Source organism: Periplaneta americana, chromosome 1 (assembly GCF_040183065.1).
Source record: "Periplaneta americana isolate PAMFEO1 chromosome 1, P.americana_PAMFEO1_priV1, whole genome shotgun sequence".
Classification (NCBI taxonomy): Eukaryota; Metazoa; Arthropoda; class Insecta; order Blattodea; family Blattidae; genus Periplaneta; species Periplaneta americana.
In genome coordinates this window covers 160,179,306-160,194,775 of record NC_091117.1, presented here as the reverse complement: position 1 = coordinate 160,194,775, position 15,470 = coordinate 160,179,306, and the positions used below count along the sequence as shown (strand labels likewise).

At 35.0% G+C, this 15,470-nt stretch overlaps 1 protein-coding gene across 3 annotated transcripts in view; it reads left to right on the top strand.

The window, feature by feature from the left end:
* Window positions 1-15,470, top strand: part of LOC138702938 (WD repeat-containing protein 18-like) — a 44,591-nt gene that overhangs the window by 478 nt on the left and 28,643 nt on the right. Inside the window, exon 2 of one of the 3 annotated variants that reach the window (XM_069830355.1) lies at window positions 135-6,093. The exons of the other annotated variants lie outside the window; for them this stretch is intronic. Coding sequence (XP_069686456.1) covers window positions 217-1,617 — 1,401 coding nt within the window. The 5' untranslated portion in view covers window positions 135-216 and the 3' untranslated portion in view covers window positions 1,618-6,093. Of the gene's footprint in view, window positions 1-134; window positions 6,094-15,470 lie in introns of those variants that run through there. 3 annotated transcript variants of the gene reach the window in all.

Genomic DNA, 15,470 nt, shown 5'->3' with positions numbered 1-15,470 from the left:
ATTGGGAACCGGGATAATATAAACACAATTGTTTTTGTTGATTTGTACAGATCATTATCATTATTTTTGAAATGACATTACGATTATTTCCGTTTTATCAGTTTGTGTTTTTCAATTGTTTCTTTTTGTTTCAGGAGGACACTTTTAAGTTGGATACCCGTTAGGCTACAACGATCTGATAATCTCAAGTTTTAGAATACCTAATTCTTTGGAACTATGAGTAACTCTGTTGAAGTTGTAATAACGAGTGAGAATTCTGGACAGCTATGGAATGCGTGTGTGTGGGATCCACGTGTAGGTACATCATTGATGACCTATAAAGGTGGTGGTGTAGCTTCACCACACTCGTTATGTTTACTAGGAAAAGATTACTTGGTAATGGGTGACAATTCAAAACCACTATTACACGCATGGCAGCTTAATAGTCAACAACCAGTTTTGGCTAAAGGTATTCGATTGGTATGCCCTGGCCGTGTTACTTCATTGGCTGTATCTCCTGATGGATGTTACTGTGTTACTGGAATAGCTGAAAACTTACATGTATGGCAAGCAGCATCTGGATGCCATTTGACTGTGGCTGTACGTCATTTCCAACATGTGAATTGCATTCGCTTTACTGATGACGGTTCGCACTTCGTATCAGGGGGAGAGGATGCACTCGTTCTTGTATGGTCGCTAGCATATTTACTATCAAATAACGGTGGTGATGTCATTGGAGGACAAACTGAACCACGTCACGTGTTCTCAGACCATTCTCTGCCAGTGAAAGATCTGTATTTAGGACCGGGAGGTATAAGGGCTCGATTAATTTCAGTATCTGTTGATAAAACTTGCAAAGTTTATGATATGACATCAGGAACTGTTCTATTAACTGTTGTATTTGACTTAATTTTGACTGCAGTAACTATGAGTGCAGCAGAACTGGAAGTGTTTGTGGGTGGTGTGAATGGTAATATTTACCAAATTGGTATACATTCTCCACCTCGTATGAGAGATCATCATCTGACTAAGGAACAAAAAGAAAAGGTATTTTCAGGTCATGAGAAGGCCATCACTTGTTTATCTGCCTCAGTAGATGGCTTAACATTACTTTCTGGCTCTGTGGACACCCGAGTCATGATCTGGAATATACCCAGCAGAATGTGTATCAGGGTCATTCATCATAAAGGTCAAATTACTAATGCATTCTTCACAATTGCACCGAAGTCCATCTTCTCAGAAGAAATGAAACCATCGATAGTGTTACGAAGTTTCCAGAAAAGAACAGATGCAGAAGAAAGCAGCCTGGAGATTAGCATCAGAACTACACAAGATAATTTGTATGAAGACGATGATAAAGATTTTGAGGATAAGCAGCAGAGCGATATTATTGGCAGTAACATGATTGATGCTGGAGGTAATGGAATGGTAGAGCAAATTAATGCTCTTAAAAAAATAAATTCTGACCTATATAATTATACAATCGAGAAGATCTTGCAACCTTTCAATGATGTTCAAGTAAAGACAACGACCAAGACTAAGCCAAACATGAATCAGGCAACTTCAGTTTCAGCAATGAAAAATGTGAAGTTTAGTAAAATTAAGAAGAAAAGTAAGAAATTGAAAACTAAGAAATAATCCGGACAATATATTCATGTATAATTACGGGGTTTTCTATAGGACGCGGCACTGAAGGTTTTTTTACGAAAAAAAAAGTGGAAAAATGGTCTAATTTTTAGAGGGAAGGTATATTGGAATGTGAAGAATTCGTATAGAACGTTAGTTGACTTGAAAATATATTAGAAAATAGGTAAAAATTGGAAAGAATTGATCGGTGTAGATAATCTAAAAGTGGTTATTTAACACGTGAAATAAAGAGGTAGCACATTTCACTTCACTTAGTAAATGCAAGGCATACAAAAAGCCTAAAACCTAATCTGCTACAGATTCGTATATGCAAGGTATACAAAAAATCTATAAACTAACCTAACCTGTCACAGATTCGTATATACAAGGCACACAAAAATAGGGTGACCAGATTCACATTGACAAAAATAATACACAAAGCTTCAAAAAGGAGGACATTGTTCGAAAAAAAAGAGGACAGAAAATATGTACTTAGATTTAGGCTTAGGAGGACTATATTATACTTTAAATTACTATTACAGAGTACAGTGTGGCCAATGAAATGTCTCCATTTTGTTTTATGAATGCAATATTTATTTGCATAATAATAACGTTTTACAGAAAGGTATCACAACATGGGCTGAAGTGTGCATGGTTACTGTCGGTGCAAAACATGCTCAATATGTCGTCCATCTTGTCGTAGGACCTCCTCAGACAGACTATTGTTGACATCTGTTGTATCAAGATAGGAATCCGGCCTTCTCTCTTCAAAGTGTGGATATTTTCTGCCTGAAAAGAGAACTGTTATTAATGATTCTCAATGGATGACATTTTTTTGGCCACACTTTATTTACAGTACAGATTTAGGCTTATATCATACTTAAAAATATGTAAATATTTTATTACTAAATAATTATGATAAAACTTGATAATAATGATTTTACAGGTAGCTACATTATGAAAGCCAAGGGAACTATAATTATTATCAAAATACATATCTACATTCGCACATCGACCTCTCAGTTTACTAGCTACCTGTGAATAACGACCATAACAAGAGAATTATGATCATTGGCAGAAAGTATATTCTGTCGATGTTGCTGCCACTTATAGGCAAATTACATGAAAAAGACGTCAAATCAGATAATTTCAAAATATCAGGCAATAAAGTTATGAAAAGGAGGACATTTCTTGATTTTTTAAAAATCCGCCCAGACCCCAGACAAAGGCTAAAAGGAGGGGAGGACATGTCCGCACAAAAGAGGATGTCTGGTCATCCTATACAAAAAGCCTAAACTAAGCTAATCTACCTAACCTGTCATAAATTCCCGCACCGGAGAACTTAGAAAAAAAGTCAAGTTGGAAGTTTCAGTGTCGCGCGTTATAGAAAAACCTAATTAGGCCTACCTATGTAAAATTATTTATAAAATTAATTTTGAACATCTAGATAATTTGATTTGTTTTTTAGCATTCGAGAATAAGTTCATTAATAAATGTAATTAACTTTTTTCTGTAGATATTTTGTATTAATATAGATCTTGACATATAAATGAGATATGTAATCCAGTATAATAATGATAAGAGCCAGTGTTCGCAAAGCATTAGTCTTGCACTTCCCTAATGGCTCCTCTGCTGCTGTAATCCTTAGTTTGACTGAGCTGGTTTTCATAGAGAGATAACAGTTTGAACTTACACTGGCAGTGTTATGAATGATAATTCTGTGTTTTGGAACATACAACTTTTGTTAATTGTGTTATTCACATAACATTTTAGAATTTGAGTTTTTATAGTAATATTTTAAAACAAATAATATTGGTCTCTTTGTACTGTGGATTTACAAGTCATGAAGGCATAGGGAATATCGTCTTTTCAATATTTTAAATGATTATTTACATTTTTCGGCATTACACATTTGTAGCATGGAAGTTCTAAACCAGCTAAGTGCCAAAATCATGTTTTCGAGTTATTCAAGAAAAGCTGTTTAATTTTGTAATTGTGTTATACATGGTACACTCTCTGTAGATAGCCATAGAAACGACTTGCAGAAAACCTAGAACTTTGCTGGTCTTGCAATGCATTAGCATAGGCATATAGAATATTTTGATATACAAAACTACAAATTAATAAAAATGGCACTTAGCTGGTTTAGAACTTTCATGCTACATTTGTAGAGTGTTTTGTTCATTTTTCGTCTTTACAAAATACATTTCTTTAGAGAATAGAAGAATATTGATCCTTTATATGTGGCTAGGATATGATGTCTATTGTAAACAGTTTGGTAATTACAGTGAAACCTGTTCAAATCGGAACCTGAATAATCCGGAATCCTGTCTATTTCGAAACAATTTATTGGTCCCTGCGAAATTCATATGTATTATGTGTAATTTTTCCTGAATAAAACGGAAACTGTCCAACGCAGAAACGGAAACTGTCTGCTACTGTTCAAAACGGAAATAATATTTTGGACACACTACTTTAATGTAAACTATATTTTGAAACAGTATGTGCTTTCAAGGAATGTACGAAATTCGTAGGTCAGTAAGATAAAAACAAGTTTTCTTTGTAAAATTTTTGAGGGTGCGAGAGTGTGTTGGCCTGGTGGTCATAAATTTTATTATTGACTAGGCAGACGAGTCCCTTCAACGATGTTCAATTCTTCACTCGATGTTCAATTCTTCACTCCTGTATACTGTCGTAGCTGGGTAGAACGCAAGTAGTGATTTCGTGATAAAAAAAAAGTTGCGTAAAAATGCTGCACTATCATTAACTGATGAAGTAGAAGTTATGGAGCAAAATGAGAAACTAAGAGTATGGTAAATAATGTTGAAATTTATGAATGGAAAATTCAGGTGTAACTTAACACTTTCAAAAATAAAGACTGTATGATGAGTGAGTGGCTTGCAGTCAATAATGGTGTCATGAAAGGAAACAGAAAACAACTGGTTACATAGAAATGAATGAACTGTTGTGGGAGTGGATTTTTCTTGCCCTTTCAAAGATCGTGCAAATTTCTGGACCTATTCTGCAAAGAAACCCTCGAACTGGCAAAGAAATTAGATAATCCAGAATTCAAGGCTTGTAGGCTCCTAGTCCAATTAAATAATGTGCTGTGATATACAGTACAGTATTATAGTGTTAGATATTAAATTTAGTGTAATTAATAAACTTTATAGTGTTTAATGAGTGAGTTACAGTACAATTTATACAGCAAATGAGATTTTCATCAAGATCATTCACCAATTAAATAAGTGACAGGAAGCTGATTTAATGTCAGTAGCATTAAACAGAATATTTTATAATTCTTACAATTTGCGGCATGCCATTTTGTTTTTCATTTATACAAATGATAAAATATTCCAGTTTAACTTCACACCTGAATAACACGGAAACCTGTCCACAATGGAAAAAAAACTAGGACCATGTCACTTCCGTCTTGAACAGGTTTCACTGTATTTACTTCTGTGTCAAAGTGAACATTGATTAGTATGGCAGACATCATCGAGGATCAATGACAGGTTAGGTTTAGTTTGTTCAGGTTTTTGGTTCGCCTTACATATGATACTTTTTTGGTAGGCATACCAAAAGCCTGAACAAACCAAATGTAACCTGTCACTGATCCTGGATGATGCCCGCCTTACTGTTTGGTACAGAAGTGAATAAGTAATTACTGTTTCTACACTTTTTTCTTTTGTTTTGTTTTTTTTTTTTTTTGTACCTATAAGTTTAAGTGACATGTGCTGTGTTGTATTGTGATTAAAGTCATTGTCCAACTCTTAGATGAGTTATTTATTTTCCTTTGCTGTTAAATGATTTTTTTTTGTAGCTGTGGCATTGGAATTAATATGGCAAACAAAGATCTCTTGTTTACTCTACAGTCTGTTATGAGAGTATTCTCTGTATCATTGAGTATTCATAAAAAGAAGGCATATGTACAGCTTATTGCACATAGTTGTACAGGACACATGAATATACACCAAAGGGCAAACACCTTCAGACTATTCTCATGTCTTCCAGTTCTGGTTTTCGTTTTACTCTTTTACTTTTTTCTTTTAAGTGACAAGGAAATCGGTTGGTATTTGTCTAAGAGCTCATAGCAAGACAAATTAATACAAAATTCTTTAATGAACTGAAAGCAAGCACAAATTTTTTTTTCTACTGTACAATAAAAATATAAATGCATTTTAAATAATGTTATTGCATCTAAAATACAACTGAACACCATTTAATTAAATATGTTTTATATAAAATAGTCTGTATAGGATTTGAATGCACCTGACTGAGGTGTGTTGTATTAAATATATCCTTCCAATTGAGTTAATTTTGAATCTTGCTGTTGGCAATCCTACAGTAGCAGTTGAACAAAACGACTGTTGATTGAGTTCAACTAAGATTGATAGTCACTTTTACAATAGTTTTTTAAAATCTACTATGTAATAAATAACAGTGACATTGGAGTAAAGTGATAAATATAATACCATTTCAAGATAATGTTATAAGCTGGTCTATTTATAGTATACCTACCTATTCTTCTTATACAGATTTCTACCTTTTCTTCTCCAAATCTTTTCAACTCCATTTCAGTTGCTAGCATAGGTCTATTGTATGAAACTAGTGGGAAAAAATTAAATTTTAATTGTGCCAAGTTTTTTTACAATACAGATGTCTGAACTTGCTTCAGTTTTAATGTTTGGTAACGCTAGAACATTACCAAAACTGATTGGTGCTGTCTTTGTGCAACTTATTTTGTGTGTATTTACAGAATATAAATGGGTTGTAGACACATTTCAGGCTGCTTTGCCTGAAAATGACCCCATTTTGAAGGAAAACTAGATGTATATTATAGTGTGTTTCATGACGGACTTTTAAACCCATAGCAAGTCAGTCTTGCAGGATGACGTGAGGACTACGAAACATTTCAAAAGAAACTTCTTAGTTCTGGTAGAACACTCGTGTATGTTATTTTATTTGATGTGAATATTTAGATTGTTATATTAACCAGTAAAAACTAGGTCATCACATAGGCTGTCAAATGGATACTAATCTTAAATATGTTCTGGATTTGATGGTACATTTTGTGTGAAATGTATTGCTTTTTTCGTTTTGAATCAATCATAATATACAGAGTGATAGTCAGCCTAGGTAGCATAGTCGGTATAGCGCTGGTTTTCTGTGCTTGAGGTTGCGGGTTTGATCCGACCCAGGTCGATGGCATTTAAGTGTGTTTAAATGCGACAGGCTTATGTCAGTAGATTTACTGGCATGTAAACGAATTCCTGTGGGACAAAATTCCTGCACACCGACTGTGCTGATATAACCTTTGCAGTTGCGAGCGTCGTTAAATAAAACATATTTTTTTTACAAGGTAATTCAGAACATCATAATGTACAGGGTAATTCAGGAGCTCTGGAGCAGACTCTGAGGATTGATAGATTTCGCATTGAGGATAATTTTTTTGTAAAACAACCCATGTTCTCCGATGCCTTGTGTAGGAGCTATGCTACATTGAAAAACGACAGGTTTTAGTGACATTTACAGTTAATTATTTTAACTAAGTGAACGAACAAGCGAACAATTCCGAACATATGCTCGTTTGTTTGGCTCATGTTTGAAAAGAAGAAATAAAGCCACGTTTACATTGAGCGAGCAAGAGAGCGAATAGTTCTGCATATATTCTCAATATATCTCGAAATGTCAACATCCCAGCTGCAATACCCAACACAGAAGAAAATTATTGTGCGTTATGTTCCGATCCACCTTCGTATGAATCTGATGCATCTTAACCAGAGGGACACGCTGCTGTCAATTCCATGACTCGCCCAAAGACGTTATAATAGTATACTAGACTCACACAGAGCGCTGGTGTGCTGTCCAAAAGTGAAACCAATCTGCGCATGTTTACGCCGCCATGCTACTGGTAGAAATAGAGCGGTAAACACGATTGTCATACTTGTCCTTTGTTTTGTCTCGGGTGTTTTTAGTGAATAGTGTGAAAGTAATGGCAATATAATTTTGAAAGATATATTATCGCCGCGGACTCATGGTTAACATGTCGGCATCATACAATAACGTTCGGTGTGGTTTAAAGAAATAATTTTGCCGACCGATTGTTGCTCTGTAGGTTTCACTCTAAGCGTCACGTTGTCACGTCTACTTTCTCGATAAGAATAAGCACTAGTTTGTTATATTGTTAAATGGCTATTATTATTATTATTATTATTATTATTATTATTATTATTATTATTATTATTATTTCATATACGAGTACGTTGGCTTTCTTAACTCTTAATAATAACTCTATAATAATAATTTTTAATCACATACCTTAATGTTCGTCCTCAGCACAAGACATTGCAACCTCGGGTTTAGTCTATGTGGATTAGACAAGTAAGTGTCATTTAATAATAATTGAAGCAGCTTATTGGTTGCATTATTGAAATTGAGGCGAGTGATTGGTGCGGCGACACAAGAAATTGAAAACAATAATACAATTAAATTTCAAAGACCTGCCGAACGCATGAGGCCGCTCAAAGACCTGCCGAATGTTAACCATGAGAGCGCGGCGATAATACCATCCCTGTTTAATTTTCCAAGCTATTTGCAAAAGGTACGATATAATATTATCTCTGTTGTTACAATATCAATATCATTAAAAATCAATCAGTAGTTTATGACAATAAAGAATACTTAATTGTTAATACAGGTATATCAGACTGTAGAGAAATCCCACTGAGTGAATTATTTAAATTTACACATCAGATGTTAAAACATTAGTGGAAAGATAACTTTTTGTTTTTATTATGTAAATGAATTTATCTGCAAGATAATAAACTTTCATTCAAGATCCATATATGGATAAATAAATATACACATAATAAATAAATAAATAGCTATAATAGCTAAGCCTCCTTTGTGAATTTATGATTCAGAGTTCACCTATAAATAACTCTTTTACGTTTTGCCGGATATATTTTATTAACAAAAGCAAGGAATGGCATCTTATTGATATTGCATATGTGCATAAAAATTATGTACCATCACTCCGCAAGCAATGATAATATATCTATTTTATTTATTTAAAATAAAAATACAATATGTAAAAAATCCACACATAAAAAGTATGTGTGTTTTTTTTTTTATCTTGCATAAAGTGATTGTTTAGTTTTTAGGTCTTCACATTACCTATTGTTTGCAGTGTATTAGGTACCGATACTTTTTATAATTGATAGCATTCCCTTTATTAATTGAAGAATGAATTCAATGTAATTTGGCTACCTTCGCATATAATATTTTGCCAGATTACCTATGTCCTGTGGTCTAAAAGTACCGGTAATATAATTTATTTTTGATTCTCTAAAACTTAACAAGTCTATACTGATTAGCGCATATTTATTTCACTTAGGAATTTGATTATAACAAGAACTTGTGTAATCAAGGTGCATGTATTTATGTCTTGTGATCTAAGAGTTAATATGTTAATATAATTTTAGATTCTCTGAAACATAACAATTTGCTGATTATCGTAAAATTATATAATCTATAATGTGTATTATGGATGTAACAGTATGTTTTCTATAAATTGCTGCATACGTATTTTCTTTTCTTTAATGTTCTGACACATATCAATGAAACTTTGAATATGTTTATTTCGTCCTAATTTTACGTTAAACGTCGAAAATGGCCATAATATGTCAATTTTAGATCATCACAGCGTTAAATTGCGTGATTTACGCACTGCTATTATTTGTCTGCTCTCCAACAATATGGCGGCAAGCGCAGCGTTCAATTTGCCCCGGTTTCCTCGTTTCGCGCAGCCGAGACTGTAGAGGCTTGGACTCACCGAGGTGCCATCTATCAGAGGGAGCTACACTCTCATGTCTACTGCAGTCCCTGATTGAAGCCCCTGCAGCTTCTCTAGGATATGTACAGATGACACTTGTAGGTGAATCTTGGAACCATGTTTCCATGTCATGGTCAACCTATAACTATTGTAGATGTTTAATGAAATGATGGTAATGAAGGTGAAATGAGTCTAGGTCCAAGCAATTCTGCTTCAAGTAGTTGAGGGGAAAGCTCGGAGAAAACCCCAACCAACATTTGAACCCAGGCCCACTCGTTTCATGGTCAGGAGACTAACCGTTACTCCACAGCGGTGGATCAAATTTATCTCTTAGCTGACACAAAAATTCTGATAATAACTTCTTAGTTGCAAAATTTTCTTTTGTTGCAGAATCTGATGTCAAATCATCAAGTATTCATACTGCTCTGATATCAGACATGGTGGCTTTTTTTGACACAGCAAAAGTTTAGCCACCAGTGTGGCTCCGTTGGCTGAGGTCCTTGCCTGCCGATCTGGAGGTGCACTTAGGTGTTTATTCAATTCCCACTTGGGCTGGTTACCTGGTTGGGGTTTTTCCGAGATTTTCCCCAACCGTAAGGCGAATGTCAATCTATTTCGAATCCTTGTCCTCGTCTCACCAAATACTATCTCGTTATTACCAATTCCATCGATGCTAAATATGTTAAATTGTCCATATAAACAGAACCTGCCAAACACACTAATGCATGGCCTCCTGCATTGTTCTAGCAGTTGAAAAACTCGTGAGCCTATAACAAATAAAACTCATTTGTTCAGAGCCCCGAAGTCAGCACAATCTCACGGATTACAAATGAAGTCTTTGTCCAGAATTCTTACCGAAATTGTAGCTCATTGGACAAGTTGTTTGGATTTTTATTATTTTTTCCACAATTTTGAGAATGCAAGCATTAAAGTGAGTGGTAAAATATCACAATCGAAGCTTTCATGTGCTCACAATTTAGTTAACAGAAATCAGGCTCACAGAATTGAGTATATACACAGTGGTCTTAGTAGTTTAATTCACCAACATTTTGATTTTTCAGACAGATACATACTAAGAAAAAAACATGTAATTACATAAAAATCCAGACTCTACCGATAAGTGGTTCCACCATCATTGGCACTTTTGACATCATCATTAAAAGTTGTACCTGTGCGGAGTCTTCCTCATTTCCTAGATGCAAGAGTTTCCACATTACTTGCTGAGGAGACCAGTGATTCAAGATCTTCTGGACGAATGCTTTTTCCTGGTGGAACATTTAATTTCTTGAGGCATTTCATGTTCTTGCTACTAAACTGGTATCTTCTTTGTGTGATATGTTTAATAAATGTATTGCTAATGACATTTATATTGACTTCTTATCCTGGCAGATGCTTTAGAAGTTCTTGTTTATTACATGGAATTGTAGCACATTTTCTAAAGCCTAAAACCAAGTTCTATGTTTTACAACAGTATTGTCTTTAACAGTTTTAAAAGAGATGGAAACATCACAAGGACAGTTTCATAATCATGATCGGTATTATACTAAAAAAAAGTTGTTTGTACAGAAATATTAATATTAATTAGAATCAGCTAACTGCATGATCTCCTTGATGAAGTTGTCTGGACGAGTGAAAGATTTTCTTTGCTAAGGCTGGGCGCACACTTATCTAGCAAAACTGCTTTAAGCGAAAACGTTTTTGCTTAAACATGCTCAAACATGATTAATATAGGAATGCTGCACACTTATCTAGCACGATACAAAAATGCTGTACAGCATGTGTAAGCAAGTTTAAACATAATTCAGCAAAGCGTAAGAACGATATATAGCATGATTAAGCAAGTTTAAGCAAAAAGTAAAAATGCTGTACAGCATGATGCAGCAAGTTTGAGCAGAGTTGGGAATGCTTGTCGCACAAACAGCATTGTTTGAACGCAAAACATTTTGTTGTGCGCATGAGTTTGGAATATGCAGAGTAAATAGGGTAGAGTCCAAAGGGGCGAGGTACAGCTGATAAAGTTGTGAGATGTCACTCCAGTCAGAGCATGAGAAAGAGTAATTACCAGTCTGCCAGGTAAAACAATCAGTGCTCTGAGTCTATGACAGTAGAGATGATACAAATGCCATTACGAATACAAAGTCGAACTAAATAATAACTTACCGTACCGGTAGTTTACTGTTATGGATGGGTGTTGAGTGGATATCTAATTGTGAATGCATTAAAATCTTATTTTTTTAATCAATAATTCGCGAAAAAAAAATACAGTGAATCCTCTCCTTAAGGACACCCCCAAGATACGGACACTCCTCATATACGGACAGATTTTTATGTCCCAACTGAAAAAGAAATAATGATAAATTGAACTCTCGTTTACGGACCTCTCAGACACGGACACGGACAGCTGTTTGCCAGTCCTAAAGCTTGCTTTACCTCCTGACTATGGACAGAACTTGGATTTCAAGATCTAATGTATTACAAAAATGGAAAATTAACTTTTGTGTACTGTACAGAAATTCCTTAACATGAAAGAAGACAATACCATTAGTTGGAAGCGGGTGAAATTCCTTAACATGAAAGAAGACAAGGGTCTCGCAGGCTACCACTAGTCCAGCCAGCTACTCCTTGTTAGCTGGTAGCGGATGGATATGGAAAAGTCAAAATTTCCTTTAAAGCGTGAAGGGATATATACATTCATTCATAGTGTTCTGCCGAAGGGCAGGTCTTTCACTGCAAATCCAGCATTCTCCAGTCTTTCCTATTTTCTGCCTTCCTCTTTGTCTCCTCATCTGAAGGGATATATAATGCATGTTATATATACACCTCCCAGATGCGGACAGATTGTTACGTCCCTTCGATGTCCATAAATGAGAGGTTTCACTGTGTATATATATATATATATATATATATATATATATATATATATATATATATATATATATATATATATATATATTTTCGTTTCTTTAGGGTCCGAACCTGACAAGCATAGTGAATTTCAACCCGAGTCCATCCAGTGCCATAACACTACAACCACATCATCCTCCACCGCCATTGCAACACTGATTTATGTTTCTGCTTTTTAGTCTACCATGACTCTAATGTTCCCGGAAAAAACAAACGTTTTTATTTCCATCAAAAACATTTTAAAGCAAAATGCTTTTTGGGAAAACAAAAGCAGTTTTGCTAGATAAGTGTGTGCCCAGCCTAAGAAAACTCATCAGTATTGTTGCAGTGTTACCGACGCCAACAGCATCATGTGAAAGGAGATTCTGTGTTATGAATCTAGTGAAAAATAAATTTAGATCTTTATTGCAGATGGCATAAATTATGTAATGATGATTAAGATGAATGGTCTAAAGTCTTTATTATTTAATACAATATTAGTTTTCAAATAAAGGGATACAGACACATTAAGAGAAACCAACAAGAAGGAAACCATAGACCTACTAGTAACCTGCTGAATGTGACAAGAGTCAACCAGATTGTGTTCTAGAAGATAGCAAGTGAATTTGAAAATTATTGTATAGTTATTTGGCTCCTGAAAGATTTTGCTGGCGGTCAATTTGTCCAGCCCTGAATATAACCAATTCAGTGCCTAATTTGAAGAAGTTTTCCCACATTCCTACGCATTTTTCTGTTCAGAACAGTATTTTCTTCTTATAGAGAGATTTACCATGTCAGAGAACCCCCCCATTTTCATTCCAGTCTGTTGTCTAGAATAAATGTCATTCAAAACTTTTAGCAATAATGTTTATGACTTATTAATGATTTCGTTTAACCGTAACCATATTGCAAGTTGTTCGATGGAACTGGAGTTTTTTTTTTTTATTCTGTTTAAAATTGAATTTTATCACATAACTTCTTTATTATATCTGGAAGAATCTGCAAGAGCAATTTCTATGGTGAAATGTAGGTGAAGTATAGACTTTGTTAGCAGTGTGCTTGGTGTCAATGTTTTTACTGTCGAGAGTAATATATTCCAAAGGTGCAGACAACTTTCTTTAAGGGACCTGGAACAGCCATTAGAAGAAAAATATCTATCATGGACGATCAGTATGTCTGACTAAAAGTTTGTTAGGATTGCCATATGACAACTATAGAAACACGAAATCATCTCGAAAATGTGTTGGAGGGCCTATATCAGTGTGAGAATAATAATAAGACTGTAAAAGTCAGACAGATCTCGTCTTTAGAAGTTTGAAAAAGGATCTCTTGCTGACACAGCAACATTGGACAGAACACCTTTGCTTCACTTGTCAACATTAAGTCAGAACAGAGGAGCCTTGGTGAACTATTCTTTTCACTGATTAGTTGAGATTGTCTAATATTACTCAATGGGAAGAAAAGGGTATAACAGTGGTGGCTTGTGTCTCTAATAGCAAGTGAAGAAGTACTTACAGGCTTGCAAAAAGAAAATACGTGTTTAGAAATGAAATTTGAGCACATTAGTAAGTCACACATGCATAACACTTTTTTTTGTAGATTAGGTCTGTCCTATCCATTAGAGCAGAATACTTGTCGATAATGTTGCTGTAAAAGGTGTGAAGTTCAGTAAATTGAGCTAAGAATTCCTTTTGGATTGCAATGTTGAAAGTCGACCCTGTTATGTCGTGTTCCTTGCAGGAGTTTTATTCTTTGTAAGTAAGAAAAAACTCCTTTCACTGATGTACTAGTTAGGTGAATTGTCACTGCAAGATAGGGGACACACGCATCGAGACATGCATGCATGGCATAGACTGAGTCATTATCGATCCGTCAACTCTTCCATATTTTTACTCATATATATAGTAACTTTGATTGCACACTATATTCTTATTTTGTAATAAGTACTAACCTATGTTATAGAAGTTGTTAAAAGTGATGTCCGTCATCCCCGAATGGTACCATGCTAGCAATTGGTTCAGAGTTTCACATGTTCACTTTATTGTTGTTATTGTTATAAGTATCATGAATTGCTTACGTTAAGCTAAATGATCTGTTCCTAAGAAACTGAAGATAAATACTCCTTAATTGTCCCAAGTCGGGTTTTATAACATGAAACGTTTATACTAGAGTAACAAAATGAATAAAATGTTACGAAAATTTCAACAGCTGAAGTCAGTTGCTTAGAAATGGCAATGAGTTACATCACACTGTTTTAACGTCACTTACCTAGCAACAGAACAATCGAATGAAACGCAATAATTCCATTGTAACAATGTGTACACTTTTTGCATTATTGGATATCCTGAAATCAAGATTTGTACATAAGAAAACTAAATTTCGAATCTATAAAACAATGATTAGAACGGTACTCTGTTATGGATGTGAAACTTGGGTAATGAATAATAAGATAGAACCAGCCTTAGGTGCATTTGAAAGAAAGATATTGAGGCGGATAGTTGGACCAGTTAATGAAAATGGACAATGGAGGATAAGGTATAACCAGGAAGTAATGGAACAATGTCGAGATATGGATGTAGTGACACACATCAAACTCCGAAGATTGGAATGGGCTGGGCATATCAATAGAATGGAGAACCAGAGGATACCTAGGAAAGTAATGGAGGGAAGGATATATGGTAAAATACCTATAGGCAGACCGAAGGATAGATGGGCCGATGCAGTGAGAGAGGATGCTAGACAAGTTTTGGGAGTAACGGCATGGAAGAGAACATCACTGGACAGATCTGATTGGAAGAGGAGAATAGAGGAGGTCAAGGCCCGATTTGGGCTGTAGTACCATAGCAGAAGAAGACGAATGTGTACACTTGGTCAAAACGAAAGTGGCCGGCATTTGAGAGACTAAGTTCGAATCGGGTATTTCTGTGAGTGCTTGGGACAAGCCAGCTTTGTTCAGAAGATTGCGTATATTCTTCTAGTAGTAATAATGGGGAACACAACTATTAATCACTAAAATCTTTCGAGAAAATAATTCATATACGAGATTTAAAACAGACAGATCATTCAGAATGTTTAAACAGTGAACATTGTAACACAAACACTATATACTGTACCGTATAACAGGTGGAGTACAACCATTGCGTGT